This window comes from Manis pentadactyla, chromosome 1 (genome assembly GCF_030020395.1).
Source record: "Manis pentadactyla isolate mManPen7 chromosome 1, mManPen7.hap1, whole genome shotgun sequence".
NCBI lineage: Eukaryota > Metazoa > Chordata > Mammalia > Pholidota > Manidae > Manis > Manis pentadactyla.
The window spans coordinates 103072837-103089364 of NC_080019.1; the positions used below are offsets into that span (position 1 = coordinate 103072837).

The 16528-nt window shown below is 33.0% G+C and overlaps 1 protein-coding gene across 4 annotated transcripts in view; it reads right to left on the reverse strand.

Annotated features, from left to right (window-relative positions):
* PLD1 (phospholipase D1) overlaps positions 1 to 16528 on the reverse strand; it is a 220028-nt gene that overhangs the window by 28905 nt on the left and 174595 nt on the right. For all 4 annotated transcript variants that reach the window (XM_036930885.2, XM_036930886.2, XM_036930887.2 and 1 more), the window contains one exon: positions 3296 to 3430. In XM_036930885.2, the coding sequence (XP_036786780.2) occupies positions 3296 to 3430 (135 nt within the window). The remainder of the gene's footprint in view (positions 1 to 3295; positions 3431 to 16528) is intronic.

Sequence of the window (16528 nt, forward strand, 5' to 3'; positions counted from 1 at the left end):
ATACAATCACAAGAATCCTTAAAAATGAAGGGAATTCAGAGGAAGATATGATTACAGAAGAACAGGTTGAGACTTTTGGGAATTTCAGAGAGATGTAACATTGTCACCTTCAAAGACGGGGAAAGGGAGCTAAGGAATGTGGACAACTGCCAGGAGCTAGAAAAGGCAAGGAAACGCATTCTCTTTCAGAGCCTCCAGGAAAGAGTGTTGCCTCGCTGACACCCTGACTCAGCCCAGTGAGACTTGTGCTGGTCTTCTAACCTGCAGAACCGTTAAATAAGAAATTTGTGTCATATTAAGCCATATTAAGTTTGTGGTCATTTGGTATAGCATTAATGATAACTAATATATCAACTCTGCCCAGTTTTAGCTTTTTTGTTTTAAAGGAAAATATTCTTTTATTGAGCCCAAATGGATGTCTCAGTGTTTTCTATCCACTTGTGTTTCCTATGCTTCCACTTCAGAAGCTCTCAGCTTGGTCACTTCAGGAAGCTTTTAAAAAAATACTGGTGCCCAAAACAAGAAGAACCTTGATGCCTGGTCTCCAAACCAGGCCAATGAATCAGAATATCTGGAAGTAGGAAGTAGGCATTAGTATTGTCTCCCAATGCTACTCCATCCCTTTATCTATTCATTAACCCATCTCTTTTTTTGGATCTATTTTAATGCAAATTGAAGACATGAATAAGCTGCCTCCCTAAATGATGTATTTATTAAAGCTGCTCAGGTAATTCTAATGCAGCCAGGTTGAGACTCATGGGACTAGGTGAAGTGTAATGCCTCTCCATTGGGGCAGCCCTTCAACTACAGACTCTCCTCAGTCACTCTCAAGCCTGCCCTTTAAGCACTGATATTCATTTCCTCTACACAGTTGCCCAACACCCACCCTCACTGATTGCCTCTGGATCTTCTTGCTCCAGTTCAGCAATATCCATCCTCATCTATCTGTTGCTAGGTGGAAACATGAACCTTGGTTGGCACTGTTGGATTCACACTTTAGTATCTCCCTATTGTGCTTTACAATGGATTAGTGGACATAGGAAAAAAAAATTGTTTCACTTAGTCAAAAGTATAGACTTCAATTGTACTTAAGGATAGCCTTGTTTTATTTGAGATAATTAAAGCTATACACAAAAGAGATTTTCAATGTGAGAAAAAAAGTATGTCTTTGTGCATTAAAAACAGGGATAAACAGTAGTCATTTTCTTATGTCAATTATTCAATAATTCTGATATAAGTTTGCAATGTTAGAAAATTTAACCACAGATTACTTTAACCTCTTTTGAGCTTTTAAATACTTGCTTAACACCTGTAAAATATTCTCAACCTAACTTCTCAAACTCCTCTCTGAGAATTTTAACTTTGTTCTCTGTGTTATGAATTTATGGGGCTGATGTTTGAGAGCAGCAACAATAAATCTACTTCTCTTAGAGTTTTTGTTGAGATAAAAAGAACCAAAGTATTTTTGGATTTTTCCAAGGGGGAAATCTATTCCATCCTTGGGGAAGGAGAAAAAGGAATACAGTCCCTAAAGAATAACAAGATCTCCTCATACTACAGTGCCACATCTTCAGTTTCAAAAAGTGGATAAGAATTATGTGCAAAATTGATCAATTATTGCTAGCCTAAATAAATTGTAGCCTTTGAGGGTTCAGAGACTGTTCTTGAAAATAAGTCAATTAAAAAACTCAAACTTATTTGACTGTTAGCTCAGTTACTGAAAACTACTTGGCAATTATGCTTATATAAAGTAGGCTGAAAGTCAAAGTGACCTTTTAAAAGGAAAATATTTACACTTGTCAATTTTTGCTTCAAGAGTTCTCAAATCTTGCTGAAGAGATTAACTACATTTTATTTGGCTTTATTTGTTTTCCTATTTCAGCAAACATCAACATTTTTTCTTTTCTACTGTCATTGCCGATTTAGTATAAAAATATTATGAGATTGGCTTCTGAAGAGCAAGCCCAGAGTAGTTTGAGGAAATAAGAGAAACCTTGTTCATTGGGGGAGGGAAGAGAGTAAATAAATTTGTAAGGAGCTCTGATTGCTATAGAGCAAGAGATAAAAGACACAAGATATTTTTCTTAAATGCCCTTTATAAATACTAACAAAATGTGTGTGTGTACATTTTCTGGCTTCAGAGCTACTTTTTCTTTCTTTTCAAATCATGTTCCAGATAAGACAATCTCTTTACTCCTAGATAATGGGTTTGTTTCCTTTTCTCAGTGGAGGATGGAGATGGAGAAGACATATTTACTGCCAAAAATTTTCAAGACACTCTACAACATTCAGTTTCTTAAAGAATCTGAAGTATCTTATTATAGCTGAGAAACTACATTTTCCTTAAAACAGATGAGTGGAATTACCAATAGGCGGACACAGCATGTCTCTAAGTACCATCCCGCACCTTTGTCAACTCACTTATCTAGGTGGTTATTAATACTACTCTGTTTCTCATCCTGGCCTTTCAATGTTCATGTAACATAATATTAGAAGGCAAAACAATTCAGCAATGGAGAAGAAGCTTTCCATATGTATAAAAGAGTGAAGCTGAACATCCACCCCTCTGGTCAAGTTGATCTAATCTGGGTAGAATGTGCAACCTGTAACTCTCTCATGAATCTGTTGGTGGGAGAGGACTTCAGAGAAATCTACTGTGTGTCCTTGACCAGAAAACACTGCAGACCCTTAGTCTAGGACTACATCATATCATTACTACACAATTTCCAACACCTGCCCCCAAAGTACACACCAACAAAGCCAGTCTGTTCTGCACCCCAGTGAATAACATCCAAAATAGACTCTAGGGAAAAAATAGCAAGCATGGAGGCAGCAATATTTTAACAAACTTCCGATTTTGATTCTTGCATAACTTCAGATCCATGGGAATGTTGGGTGGATATGGTGCAAGCACATGCAAATTACCACCAGGTACTTATTTGTGACACATTTTCCCATTCCTTTCCCTCCAATTCCCCAAATCTAGGTACTTGGATTCAAAATAAAAACAGGGAATAGTAAAGAATTAATGAGAGCAGGCCAATTGCACCGCTGGGTTAAACCACAGCCCCTGGATACTGTAATTTGTACAATGGCCATTTAATTGTTCTGTGCCTCTGTTTCTTCATAGATAAAAACAGGGATTAGAAAGGATGTAAGTGAAAAAGATGGCTTCAGAAATGTTTTAGATATGTGTTACTGTCCTCATCTGCAAAGGAAGCTCAGGAGGAAGAGAAAGATTTTTTGCTTGAGGTAATCAGCTAGCAAGGAACACAATTATAGACTATGTACTTACCAATAATAACAGTGTTGTCATCAGCAATTAGCAGCTTGCTGTGCACATAGATAAGTTCAGTGACTAGGTTTCCTTCAAGCTCTGCATGTGTTCTAAGACCACAGAATGATATGTAATTTATCCACTGATTTCCAACTATAAATTAAAAAAGAAATTTCTAAAATTAGTATGACCAACCTCAATAAAAGCACATTATATTTTACTATCTTTCAAAACAAATATACTACTTAAACAGGTTAAGAATAGATTGTATAATGTGTGTGTGTGTGTGTGTGTGTGTGTGTGTGTGTGTGTGTAACTTCAGAATTCACCCAGGATGTAGTTTTGCTATGTAAAGAGTTTTATACTATTAAAATGGATGGATATACATTAAAAAAAATCATACTGATGTACTTGCTATGAATTCCTTATGCCAAGGCAATCCAAAAATATATTCAAATATGAACATTTTATTTTAATGATTTGGTAGTAACTATTAAAGAGTGACAAAGCAGAGCCAGAGTAGATAAGCCACCTTTCAGTGTGATATTTGCATCTCTCCTGGTTGACAACCATTTTGGTTTAATTCAGATGCAAGATCCGTCCAAATTACCTGATATATACATAGTTTGTAGCATATTCAGTGCAAAGCAGCTGCTAAATTGCACAGAGTGGGTAAATGAAAATGCAGGCAATTAAAAACACTCCTCCTTCTAAATAATCAAAATTAGGAAATAAAAGAATCCTGACTATATTTGAACTTCAGAGATTTTTTTCAGATCAAGGTACCAAATTTGTACTTTAAAATGCTACCCTCTCATGATGTAAGGCCATTCGTGAGATAAGAAGAAATGCATTCCATACCAAGCCAACCCATAATTACTACGCTGGCATGAATGTTAGTCACAAGATTTTATGGTCCTTCTCCCACATGGTAGTTGTCCTGGATAAGTAGGTCTGATACTAAGAATAAATGGAATGGAACTAAACCATTACAAATCCTAATAGAGAATATAAACCTTTTTTCTTTCTTTAAAAGAGCCTGAAGCATACTAATAGAACCAGTAGTTCATGTTCTTTTACTGGAGTTTCAATGTATTACTGATGTTTTCTATTTCACCAATGTTATTGTTAAATGTGGGTATCTTGGAAAGAAATTCATACAGATTCCTCCATTTATAGATAGCCCTTCCCCTATATGTATGAGTGATCTTGCAGCTGTGTTTGCCAAGAGGTGACGGGTTGGTATACTAGTACATCATGTGTAAAAGATGCATTTCTAAACAGTTTCAGGTAAAGAGATTTTTATAAATCACTTTCTTTCCCATTTGTTAATGTTATATTGGAAAGATGCTTCATCTAAGGCACTACCTCTGCTTTAAAGTTTTCTCTTATCTAGAAGAAAGGAGAATTTTTTCTTTAAGTCCTTCAAACCCATAAAATTCCTGGAAAATATTTCTAATATAATGCCTAATATATTACTTTACAAATATTTATTTGATCTTTCATTTCTATTGTTGTGGAGTTCTTATACATCTTCATATTCTCCATCCTTGCAGTGCTAAAAAAGTTGAATAAATGAGTTAATGGATTAATGGATAAATATTCAGGTGGCAGCGAATATTTTAGCTTTTGGTTTCTCTCTATTATCTACTTTACTGCAGCTGGCTTATGACCTAAAATTGTAAGACATAGAGCAGCTTTTTAAAGGAATCATGGAACAAATTCTTTGCTAACATAAATACATTTTGCTAATGTAAATAAATAACGTAACTTCCCATAAAAAATCCACACTGAACTATATAGTAGACTAGTGGTTCTCAGTGTGCATAAGGAGCACCTTTATGAGGACTTGTTAGAAGCAGAATCTGGAAACCTTCCCCAGAAGTTCTGATTCAATAGAAATCAATAATTCAATAAATGCCTTAGGGGGATATCATTCTTTGAACAACACTGCCATAGAGCCTTGGTATTTATATATTTAATATTAGTATATTCATTTAGAGAATAATACATCATGACCAAGTGAGATACATTCCAGGGGTGCAAGTCTGCTCAATATGAGGAAATCTATTAATATAAAACATGATATTGATTGATCTAGGGAGAAAAAAATCACATGATCATCTCAATAGGTATTGAAATGCTTTTGACACAATTCAGCACCCATTCCTGATAAAAACAATGAAGAAAACAGGAAACAATGAATACTTTCTTAACATGCTTAAAAATATGCAATACATGTATAATATATATGTATAATATATGTATATGTGTGTATATAATATCTTCAATACTATTTAACATTGTCTTGGATGCATGAGCCAATGCATTTAGACAAGAAAAATCACACAAGGTACACCAACTCCATTGGAAGATAATGTGATACTATGCTTGGGGAATTACTGATAAAACTATCTCAAACAGTATAACAAATTAAGTGTGATAATAGGACACAAATTAACAATAGTTCATACACACAAGAAAACAGACATAAACTTCACAATGGCAAAAAGAAGATAAAACTCTTAAAGATAAACTTACCAATAATAAGTGCAAAATCTTAGTGAAGAAAATTTAAAACAGTATCCAAAAACCCAAGAGTAGACTTGAATAAATGAAAAGATACCCCTTTTTCAAGGGGAGAACAATAAACATTAAAAAGATGCCAACTCTCTGAATGTTAATTTATAAATTTAATGTAAACTTTGTAGAAATACCAAGTTTTTATGGAGCTAGAAAACCTGATATTACAGTTTATATGGAAAAATAAATGCATAAGAAAGAATATGAAAAAACCTGGAAAAGGAAAGCTATGAGGGGGCATTGGCTTTATTTGATATTAACACCTACTATAAAGTCTGTGTAACTCAAAACAATGCAGAACTGACACATGAATAGACAGCTTAACCAGAGAATGGAAACAGACCAGAAATAAAGCAAACTGTGTACGGAAATAATGCATATGATAAAGGCAGCACCACAAATGACTAACAAAAGAACTTTTACATAAAGGACTAGATCCTTTAAATAAAAGATGCTAGTATAATTGCTTAGCTATTTGAAAAAGATAAAAATTATATACACACCTCACACCAATCACAAGAATAAACTGCAAATGGATCAGAGATAGAAATGTAAGCATATAAAACCATGCAAGTGTTAAAAGAAAAGAGGGTGAATTCCTATACAACTTGAGTTGTAACTATCTAGAGGAAATAAGAGGTAACTTTGGTCAGGTTTTAAAAAAACCACATTTGCATGTTACAAAACACCACAAGCAAAAGCAAAAAAACAAATGATGAAGTGGGAGAGAATACTTGCTACATATGTATCACAGATAAAGAGCTGAGAATCCTAACCTATAAAGAACTCTTAATCACTGAAGGGATAAAAAGAACAAAATCTTATTAGAAGAATAGGCAAAAGACATGAACAGACAATTCACACACAAAAAAAGATATATTTGAAAAATATTCATCCTCACTCATAATAATAAAAATGCAATTAAAATGACACTGAGAAACCATTTCTGTTATGAGATTGGTAAAAAAAATAGCCAACAAAGTAGTATAACACATTCTGTTGGTAAGACTGGGTTTGCAGCAGGCTCTCTCATACACGGGGTAAGAATGCAAACTGGTACAGACTTTTTGGAGGTGAATTTGACAATATCTAACAAAACTACCTATGTGTTTACTTTTGATTCAGCCATCTCACTCCAGAAATTTACCCTAAATATACACCTCCACTAAATAACATATATGTACAAGGCTATTCATTGCATAATTGTAATTGAAAAATATTAAAAACAAATTGCCCATTTCATTAAAAATGAAAAAATATTAAAAACAAAATGCCCATACAGAGGAGAATGACCGAATTCACTATGGCAAACTGATCCACAGAATCTATTTGGAAATAAAAAGGAATGAAGATCTCTGCGAACTGACAGGGAGTCATTTTCAGAATATACTGTTAAAGAAAGACAGAAAAATGCACAAGAAGACATGTGGTATGCTATTCTTATGGAAGAGATTAGGAAAAAGAAGAAAAAATGTATATGTATCCACTCATTTGTACAGAAAGAAATACAGCAAGAATAATCTAGAAACTGACAAAATTGATTATCAACAGGGGGTGTGTGAGAATAAGGTGGGGGTAATGGTTAGGGAAGAACCTGAAGAAAGTACAGGGGAGTAACACTTACATAAGAATGCCTTTTTAATGACTGTGACTACTGGAAGCATATTGCAGACACTAAAACAAAATCAAGAAAAATACAGAAAAAAATCTCTACAATAGAATACAAAACTTAAGCAAATAAACCTAACTGTATTTCAAATTAATAATATAATCCAAATAAATTTTGAACACTGAGTATATGCCCTTACGTTAATGACAAAAGGAACTGTAAACGTTAAATTCTAGTGAGTAGATTTATTTTTCATGGTGATATGGGCTAGCAATTCTGAAACTATTTCTGTACATTCTAGGATTGAGGAAATAAATCATGTGTTGTTGATAAAAGGAGCCAGGTTTGTCACTGTGACAGAAAGGAGTTATAAAAATAGAAAAAGAGATGACTGGAAGAAATCCTGTGCCGTGAGACTGGAATTGGAGCTATGAGTATGGAGACAGGTGGACAGACGGATGGATGAGGTGTCAAATGATAGACAGACAGACATAATGTGTATATGAAAGGTCTAAAGCAGTGATATTCCAGTAGTTATGATCATATTTAGCACCCAGATTTTGGTTCCTAAATGCCATTTTCCACTAAAAGAACCTAGGTTCCTTGGAGAAATGGCTGGTTCTAGAGCTAGTTCTGGCCATGTGCAAGATGACTCTGGAACTCTTGTGCCATTAAGAAAAAAGGTTGATGAGGACATGGCAAAAACACATAGGAAGCAGCTTAAAAGGCCTCTGGTGCAAATATGTGCAAGCTGAACATCAAAATTACAACCCATAGAATAAATAAGTATCTGTAAGTCCATACTGAAATAAATACACGTATAAATATATAGATGGGAAAGAAAGGAAAACTTCCCTTACAGTAGAATTCCAACTAAGATATTTAGAAGAAAGTAATAAATATAGAAGAAATGATGGAATTAGAAAACAGTATTTGCTAACTATCCTAGTAATAATAATTGAATCGTATTAGTGATAACTGATTCAGGGAAGAATCATTAATGCATGCTAAAACCAGTGGGTGAATGTTCCATGAGAAGCAGTGTTTTCCCACAAACTATTTATTAATTACAAAGGGAAAAACAGTAATTTTTATAGTGGAGCTCTGGAAGATACCACTTTTCCACTGAGTGATCAAAGTTAATACAGCCAGCAATGGCGCAAATCAACATCGTGTTCCTGCTGACACGTACACGAAGAACAAATCACTTCTGTGATATTCCTGCTGAAAATGCCTAACCTTAATCTAGTCATAAGAAAACAAAGGATATACCCAAACTGAGGGTTATTACAAAATAACTACTCTCCAATAATATCAAGTTCATGAAAGTACCCCCACCTTCAAAAAAAAAAAAAAAGATTGAGGAATTATTTTAGATTAAAGGAAATAAAGATGCATAACAACTAAATGCAACGTACATCGCTGATTGAATCCTGGGCCAGGAAAAGCTTCCCCCTCCCTTTGCTATAAAGGACATTAGTAAGACAACTGGCATTTCAGTAAGGTCTACAAACAAGATAATAGTATTAGATCAATGTTAATTTCATTAATTTAGATAATTGAACTACAGTTGCTTTAAAAAAAGTCCTTTTTTTTTTTAAGAAACACACATTTATTTTTAGGTGTAAATGGGCATCATGGCTGCACCTTATTCCCAAATGGTTTTGGGGGAAAACCCACCTACTCATCTATATTTCTATCTACTAAGAGAGAATGATACAGCAATGGAGGTAAAATGTTAACATTTAGGAAATCAGGATGAAGGGTAATATGGCAGTTCTGGAAACTCTTCTAGTGAGTCTGACATTATTTAAAAATAGTTTTGTTAAAGCTTAGTGATACTATTTGTTAGCAGCCTAAAATTTTAAGACATGCCATGATTTGTAATTTTCTAGGGCACAGATTCGTGCCTTTCCATAGCAAGGCTGGAGAATATCAGCAATTTATAAATTGACTAGACAGCCTCAAAGTCCATAGTCCATACCTGCTTCCCATTCATCCTTGCCAATATTCATCCTCTGTCTATCACTTCTTATGACGTGATAAAAATATCATTTATTTGTGAAAAATGCCCTTGAGAACACTAAGAGTTCATGTCAATAAGGACCCAAAAGAAAGAAGGATTCCTAGCTAGAACATTTTGGATGAGTTAAAGTATGGCCTGTTGATGCAGTGGGCATGCCTATTTATGATGTGCATGAATCCACCATGCCTCCAGGTGAAAGGAGAAAGCAAACTGACAAACTATTTCGGCCAGCACTTTATTATGTGAAGAAAACTGGCTCAACAAGTAACTGATACAAAGTTGACCATGTTGTGGTATGAGGATCACTGAGAAAACAAGTGCCTTTTGAAGAAAATATGAGGTCAGGAGGATGTACAAGCATTAATATGAAGCAATAGCTGGAAAAGTTTCAGGGAGGTTTCCAAATTATATGTCATGGAGGTATTTGAGAATCTGTCATAGAGGTTTACATAGGACAGATCTGTTATGAACATTGCTGCATATTTACCTACAAAGATGAGAAATTCAATACAATAGACTCTTGTATTCATAAGGAAATTTTGTGAGAGGGCTTCAGAAGTTGTTACAGGTTTTTGTTACTTAAAAACTTCTACATATTTCGCATATGTACATTTCTAATTCTGACTGAATACCTCTAGACTTTGTATTAAATTATACCAAATGAACTGCTAAAATGCCATAATTCCCAAAATGTACTAAAGAAATGCTTTAAATTTGAACACTAAATCCCTGAAGATTGGAATATCAGATAATTATACACTAATAGCTACTGGCTTTCTTTTCAAGAATTTTAACATATTCATAGTAGCAGTTTTGTTATTTCTAAAGAATTGAAACAGTAGAGAACTACAGTTTTCCATCCAATTAAAGATTAGCTAGTTCATGTATTTAAAACCCACTACATATTTAAAAAACAAAACCAACAATATAACATTGTACCTCAAAAGGGGCATTATGTAATTAATCTGTCCTTCCATGTATAATATATGAACATTTTCCCCACTGAGATGCCTGATTTTGCTTCTTTCCAGGGTACTTGGAAATCTTTTCATAAGAGGGCTTAACATTGAAATTACTTCTTGTGTTAAAATCCATTTTTTTCCCTTGAATAGGCAAAGACAAGAAAAGGGTCCAGAGCCAAAGGAAATGTTCTATAATAAGCTCACAACATACTTATGGTTGAGAAACTAAATAGGCTTGTTCTGACTTTTTATTCTCTTATAAACTCACCTTGCATTCTTACTAGCCACTATCAGCACTGAATGGCTTTGCTGATTTTGTTTTATCAATACCTTTTAGAGATTTATTCATTCACTCTCATCTTCATTTTAAGCCATTAGAAAATAGAGATAGGGATAATTCACTTGTAATCTCTGTCCTGGATACAATTATATACAATTTTTGAACATATTTATTATTGGTGATGTACATGCCTAATGTCTAAAGTTGTTTCTAAAATTTTTTAGACTGAGCAGACCACTAGTGAAAAATTGCTGAACACTCAACGCCAATATATATCTATTTTTTATATAAATATACATATATTTAAAATTATATACATGTACTAAAAGCTTAATTCATTATTTTTAAAGTTTCCAAATCATTTAAAAATCCATATACCATAAAACTCACTTCATTGAAGTGTACAATTCAGTGTTATATAAAAAATTATATACATAAAGGTTCTACAATTTTTACCAACACCTAATTTTAAGACACTTTTATTACTCCACAAAGAAACACCATACCATTAGCAGTCATTCCCCATTCCGCTCTTGCGCCAGATCCTGGCAATGACAAATTTACTTTCCTATATATATGTCTGCCTTTTTTTCCCTTGGCATAATATTTTCAAAGTTCATCTATATTGTAGCATGCATCAGTACCATGTACCATCTACCAGCATCCTTTTTATACCATTCCATTGTGTGGATACACACATTTTGTTTCTACATTTATCAGTTAATGGATATTTGGGCTGTTCTACTTTTTTGGCAATTACGAATAATGCTGCTATAAACATTCATATGCAAGTTTTTGTCTGGCCATATATATTTGATTCTCTTGGCTATATACTACAGAGCAGAATTGCTGGGTTATATGGTAACTGTATGTTTAAATATTGAGGAACTACCAAACTGTTTTCCAAAAAGCCTACACCACTTTGAATTCCTAACAGCAATATATGAGTGCTCCAGTATCTCCATATCCTCATGAATACTTTTTTATTTTTTAAATTATAGACATCTTAGTGGATATGAGTTGCACATGTTATTTTTATTTGAATTTCTCTAATTAGTAATGATGTTGAGCATCTTTCCATGTGCTTATTGGCCATTTGTATATCTTTTTTGGAGAAAGTCTGTTTAGATAATTATCTCATTTTTAAATTAGATTATTCTTTTTATTGTTGACTTGTAAATGTTCTTCATATATTCAGTATGTTAATCCCTTATCAGATATATGATTTGCAAACATTTTCCCCATTCTGTCACTTCCCCCCTACTTCCCTGATAGGGTCCATTGGAACACAGAAGCTTTTATATTTGATAAAATCCAATTATCTATTTTATGTTTTTGTTTTGGGTGTAAAATCCAATAAACCATTGCTTAATCCAAGGTCATAATGGTTTATGACTATGTTTTCTTCTAAGAGTTTTATAGTTTTGGCTCTTACATTTAGGTCTTTGATCTATTATTTTGACTTATTTTTGAACATGGTATGAGGTAAAGGTTCAATTTCATTCTTTCACATGGGGATATCCAGTTGTTCCATCACCATTTGTTGCAAAGATTATTCTCTCTTCATTGAACTGTCTTGGAACCCTTGCTGAAATTCAATTCTACCATAATCAAAAGAGTTTATTTCTGGGTTCTCAGTAGTATTTCTTTGACCTGTATGTCTAACCTTTTATATCAGTACCACCCTATCTTTATTGCTGTTGGTTTGTAGTAAGTTTTAAAAGTGGGAGGGCGAATCCTCCAGTTTGTTCTTCTGTTACAAGATTGTTCTGGCTATTTTTAAATACCTGCAATTCTACATGAATTTTAGGATCAGCTTGTCAATTTCTACAGAAGGCAGTTGGGATTTTCATAGGGATTGTGTTGAATATAGAGATCAATTTAGGGAGTATTGCCGTCATAATAACATTAAGTCTTCCAATCCATGAATATGGGATACCTTTCTATTTATTTTGATCTTTAATTTATTTCAATGGTATTTTATAATTTTTATTGTATAAAACCAATATTACTTCTGTGAAGTTAATTGATTCTGAAATATTTTCTTTTTGACACTAGTATAAATGGAATTTTATTAATTTGATTTTCAGCTTATTTATTGCTGGTGTATAGAAATACAATTTATTTTTGTATATTGACCTTGAATCCTGCAACATCACTGGACTCATTTATTAGCTCCATTAGTGTGTGTGTGTGTGTGTGTGTGTGTATGTGTGTGTATGTATGTGAATATCTTAGGATTTCCTATATACAAGATCATGTCTCCTGTAAAAGACATAGTTTTACTCCCCTCTTTTCTATCCTATATTAATTTTTCTTGCCTAATTGTCCTGGTTAAAACCTACAGTACATTGCTGACAAAAATGGACATCCTCACCTTGTTACTGACTGTAGACAGAATGCTTTCAGCCTTTTACCATTATGTATGATGTTAGCTGTGGGTATTTGTAATTGCCTTTTATGAGATTGAGGAAATTCCCTTCTAGCCCTAGTTTGTTGATTGTTTTATCATGAAAGGGCTTTGGATTTTGTCAAATTCATTTTCTGTATCATTTGATGATTATGTAGCCTTTGTTCTTTACTGTATTAACATGGTGTATTATGTTGACTTTCAGATGTTAAAATACCCATGCATTACCAGAATAAATCCCTTTGGTTGTGGTGTTTTATTGTTGGATTCAATTTAGAAGTATTTCATGGAGGAATTTTGTGTCTATATTCATAAAAGATATTGGTCTATAACTTTCTTTTCTTATGATGACTTTGGTTTTGGCATCAGGGTAATACTGTATTATAGAATAAGTGGGGAAATATTCCCTAGTCCTGTATTTTTTAAGAAAGAATTTGTGAAGAATTGGTGTAATTCTTGTAATTCTTTTGTGGATGGTAGAATTCATCAACAAAGTGATCTGAGTCTGGGCTTCTCTTCATAGGAAGAATACTGATTATTAATCAATTTCTTTCCTTGTTATAAATCTATTCAGAGCTTCAGTTTCTTCTTAGATTTGGTAGTGTATGTTTTTCTAAGAATTTGTCCATTTTATCTAATTTAACTAATTTGTTGGCATATAACTGTCTTTTAAATTCTTTTTTTGGTAATTTGAGTTTTCTCTGTGTTGTCAATTTTGTCAAGTTTGTCAATTTTGTCAATCTTTCCAAAGAACCAACTTTTGGTTTCATTATTTTCTTTTCTGCTTTTCTATTCTCTCATTTATTTCCCCTCCAATCTCTATTATTTTCTTCATTCTGTTTCCTTTGAGCTTCATTTACTCTTCTTTTTCTAGTTTCTTAAGGTGTAGGGCTTGATTATTGAATTGAGATACGTTTTGTATTTTGATATAGGTATTTATAGTTATGAACTTCCCTCTAAGCATTGCTTTAGATGTGTTTCAAAAGTTTTGATATATTGTTTTCATTTTCATCTCAAAATATTTTCTAATATTTTAATATCAGATATTAAATATCTAATATCTAATATCCCTTGCAATATCTTCTTTGATTCTTTGGTTATTTAGGAGTATGTTCTTTAATTTAAATTGCTTTGTGAATTTTTAAAATTTCTTTTTGTTATTGATCTATAACTTCATTCCATTGTGGTCAAAGAGCATACTTAATATGATTTCAATCCTTTTACATTTACTGAGATGTGCTTATGACCTACTCTATGGTGTATCCTGGAGAATGTTCCATGTGTACTTGATAATGTGTATCCTCCTACTATTAGGTGCAGTCATCCATTGATGTCTTGTAAGTCTATTTGGTTTATAGCCTTAAGTCTTTAGTTTCAATGCTAATCCTTTGTCCACCTGTGTATACATTATTGAACATGGTGAATTGAGGACTCCAACTATCATTTTTGAATTGTCTATTTCTCTCTTCAATTCTGTCCATTTTTGCTTTGTGTACTTTGGACTCTGTTGTTCAGTATAAACATGTTTATAATTTTTATATCTTTCTGATGGATTGATCTTTTTATTATTACATAATACCTCATTAAAATTTTTGTCTTAAGGTATATTTTGTCTAATATTGATATAGCTACTCTAGCTATTTTTTTGTTGTTACTTTTTGTGTAGAATATACTTTTCCCCTCTTTGTATTTTCCACCTACTTGTGTCTTAAACCTAGAGTCTCTTGTAGACAGCATACAGTTGGATCATTAAAAATATCCATTATGCCAACCTCTGCATCTAACTGTAGAGTTTGATCCATTTATAGCTAATGTAATCTATAGCTTATGATCAGGAAGGACTTACTACTACCATTTTGCTATTTGTTTTCCATCTCTTTTATTCTTCAGTTTCTCCATATCTGCTTTCTTTTTTGTTAAATAGATATTTTCTAGTATATAATTTTAATTTCCTTCTTTCTTTTACTATATTTTTAAAAGTTATTTTCTTAGTGGCTTCCTGGGGATTATAATATCTTAATTTATAACAACCTAGTTTAGATTAATACCAACTGTATTTCAATAATATACTGAAGTTTTCTCTTACATAGCTCCATTTCCTTCCCCTTCTCTATGCTATTATCACCATACAAATTAGATCTTTAAAAATTATATACTCACAAATTTGTTATTGTTTTATGCACTGTCTTTTAATTTAGATTGAAGAAAAAAGAGTTAGAAACAAAATGTATCTATGTTGTCTTTTCAATTTACCTATGTAGTTACCATTATTGATGCTTTTTCTTTCTTCACGAAGACTCAAGTTACTGTCCAGTGCCCTTTCATCTCTGCCTGAAGGACTCCCATTAGCATTTCTTGTAGGGCAGGTCTGGTAATGATAAATTCTCTCACTCTTGCTTATCTGGGAATGCCTTAGTTTCTCCATTTTTGAAAGATAGTTTTTCAGGATACAAAATTCTTGACTGACAATCTTTTCTTTCAGTATTTTGAGTATGTCATCACACTGCATTCTGAACTCCATTGTTTCTGATAAGAAATTGGCTGTTAATCTTATTGAGGATCCTTTGTACTTGATTTGCTTCTCTCTTGAGGCTTTCAGTATTCTCTTTTTGTCTTTGTCTTTTGATAGTTTGATTATGATGTGCTTTGGTGTTGATCTTTTTAAGTTTATCCTACTTGGATTCATTCAACTCCTTGTGTGTGTAGATCCATATTTTTCAACAAATTTGGGAAGTTTTCAGTTGTTATTTCTTTAAATATTTTATCTCTCTCCTCCCCTTTTGGGAATCCCACTATGTATATGTTGGTATACTTCATGGTGTTTCACAGGTCTTGAGGCTCTGTTTATTTTTCTTCTTTTCTTTTCTTTTTTATTTCTGTTCCTCAGACTGAATAATCTCAGTTGACCTTTCTTCAAGTTTGCTGAGTCTTCTGCCTGATCCAATATGCTACTAAGCCTCTCTAATGTACACTTCATTTCAGTTATTACATTTTTTAGCTCCACTATTTATATTTGGTTCCTTTTTTTGTAAAAAAAGAACTTCAATAGAAACTTTTAAATGAAAAACATTCTTTTTTATATATTCTCTATTTGGAGAGAGAGAGTTTTTTACTTATCTTTAGTTCTTTAGGTATTGTTTCCTTTAGTTCTTTGAACATAGTTAAACTAGCTGTTTTAAAAATCTTTTAAATTGTCAGGCAGGTCAAATTACAACAATTCTTTGAGAATTATCAGGGGACAGGAGCTTCAAACCCATTCAGCACCCTCCAGTGTTAGGGTGTTGATTTTCACAGTGATGAGGTGTTGATTTTCAAAGTTACTTTGGACTGAGGAGAGGGGGATGGATATATGGCAAATTAATCCACCACAAAGCTTTCTGC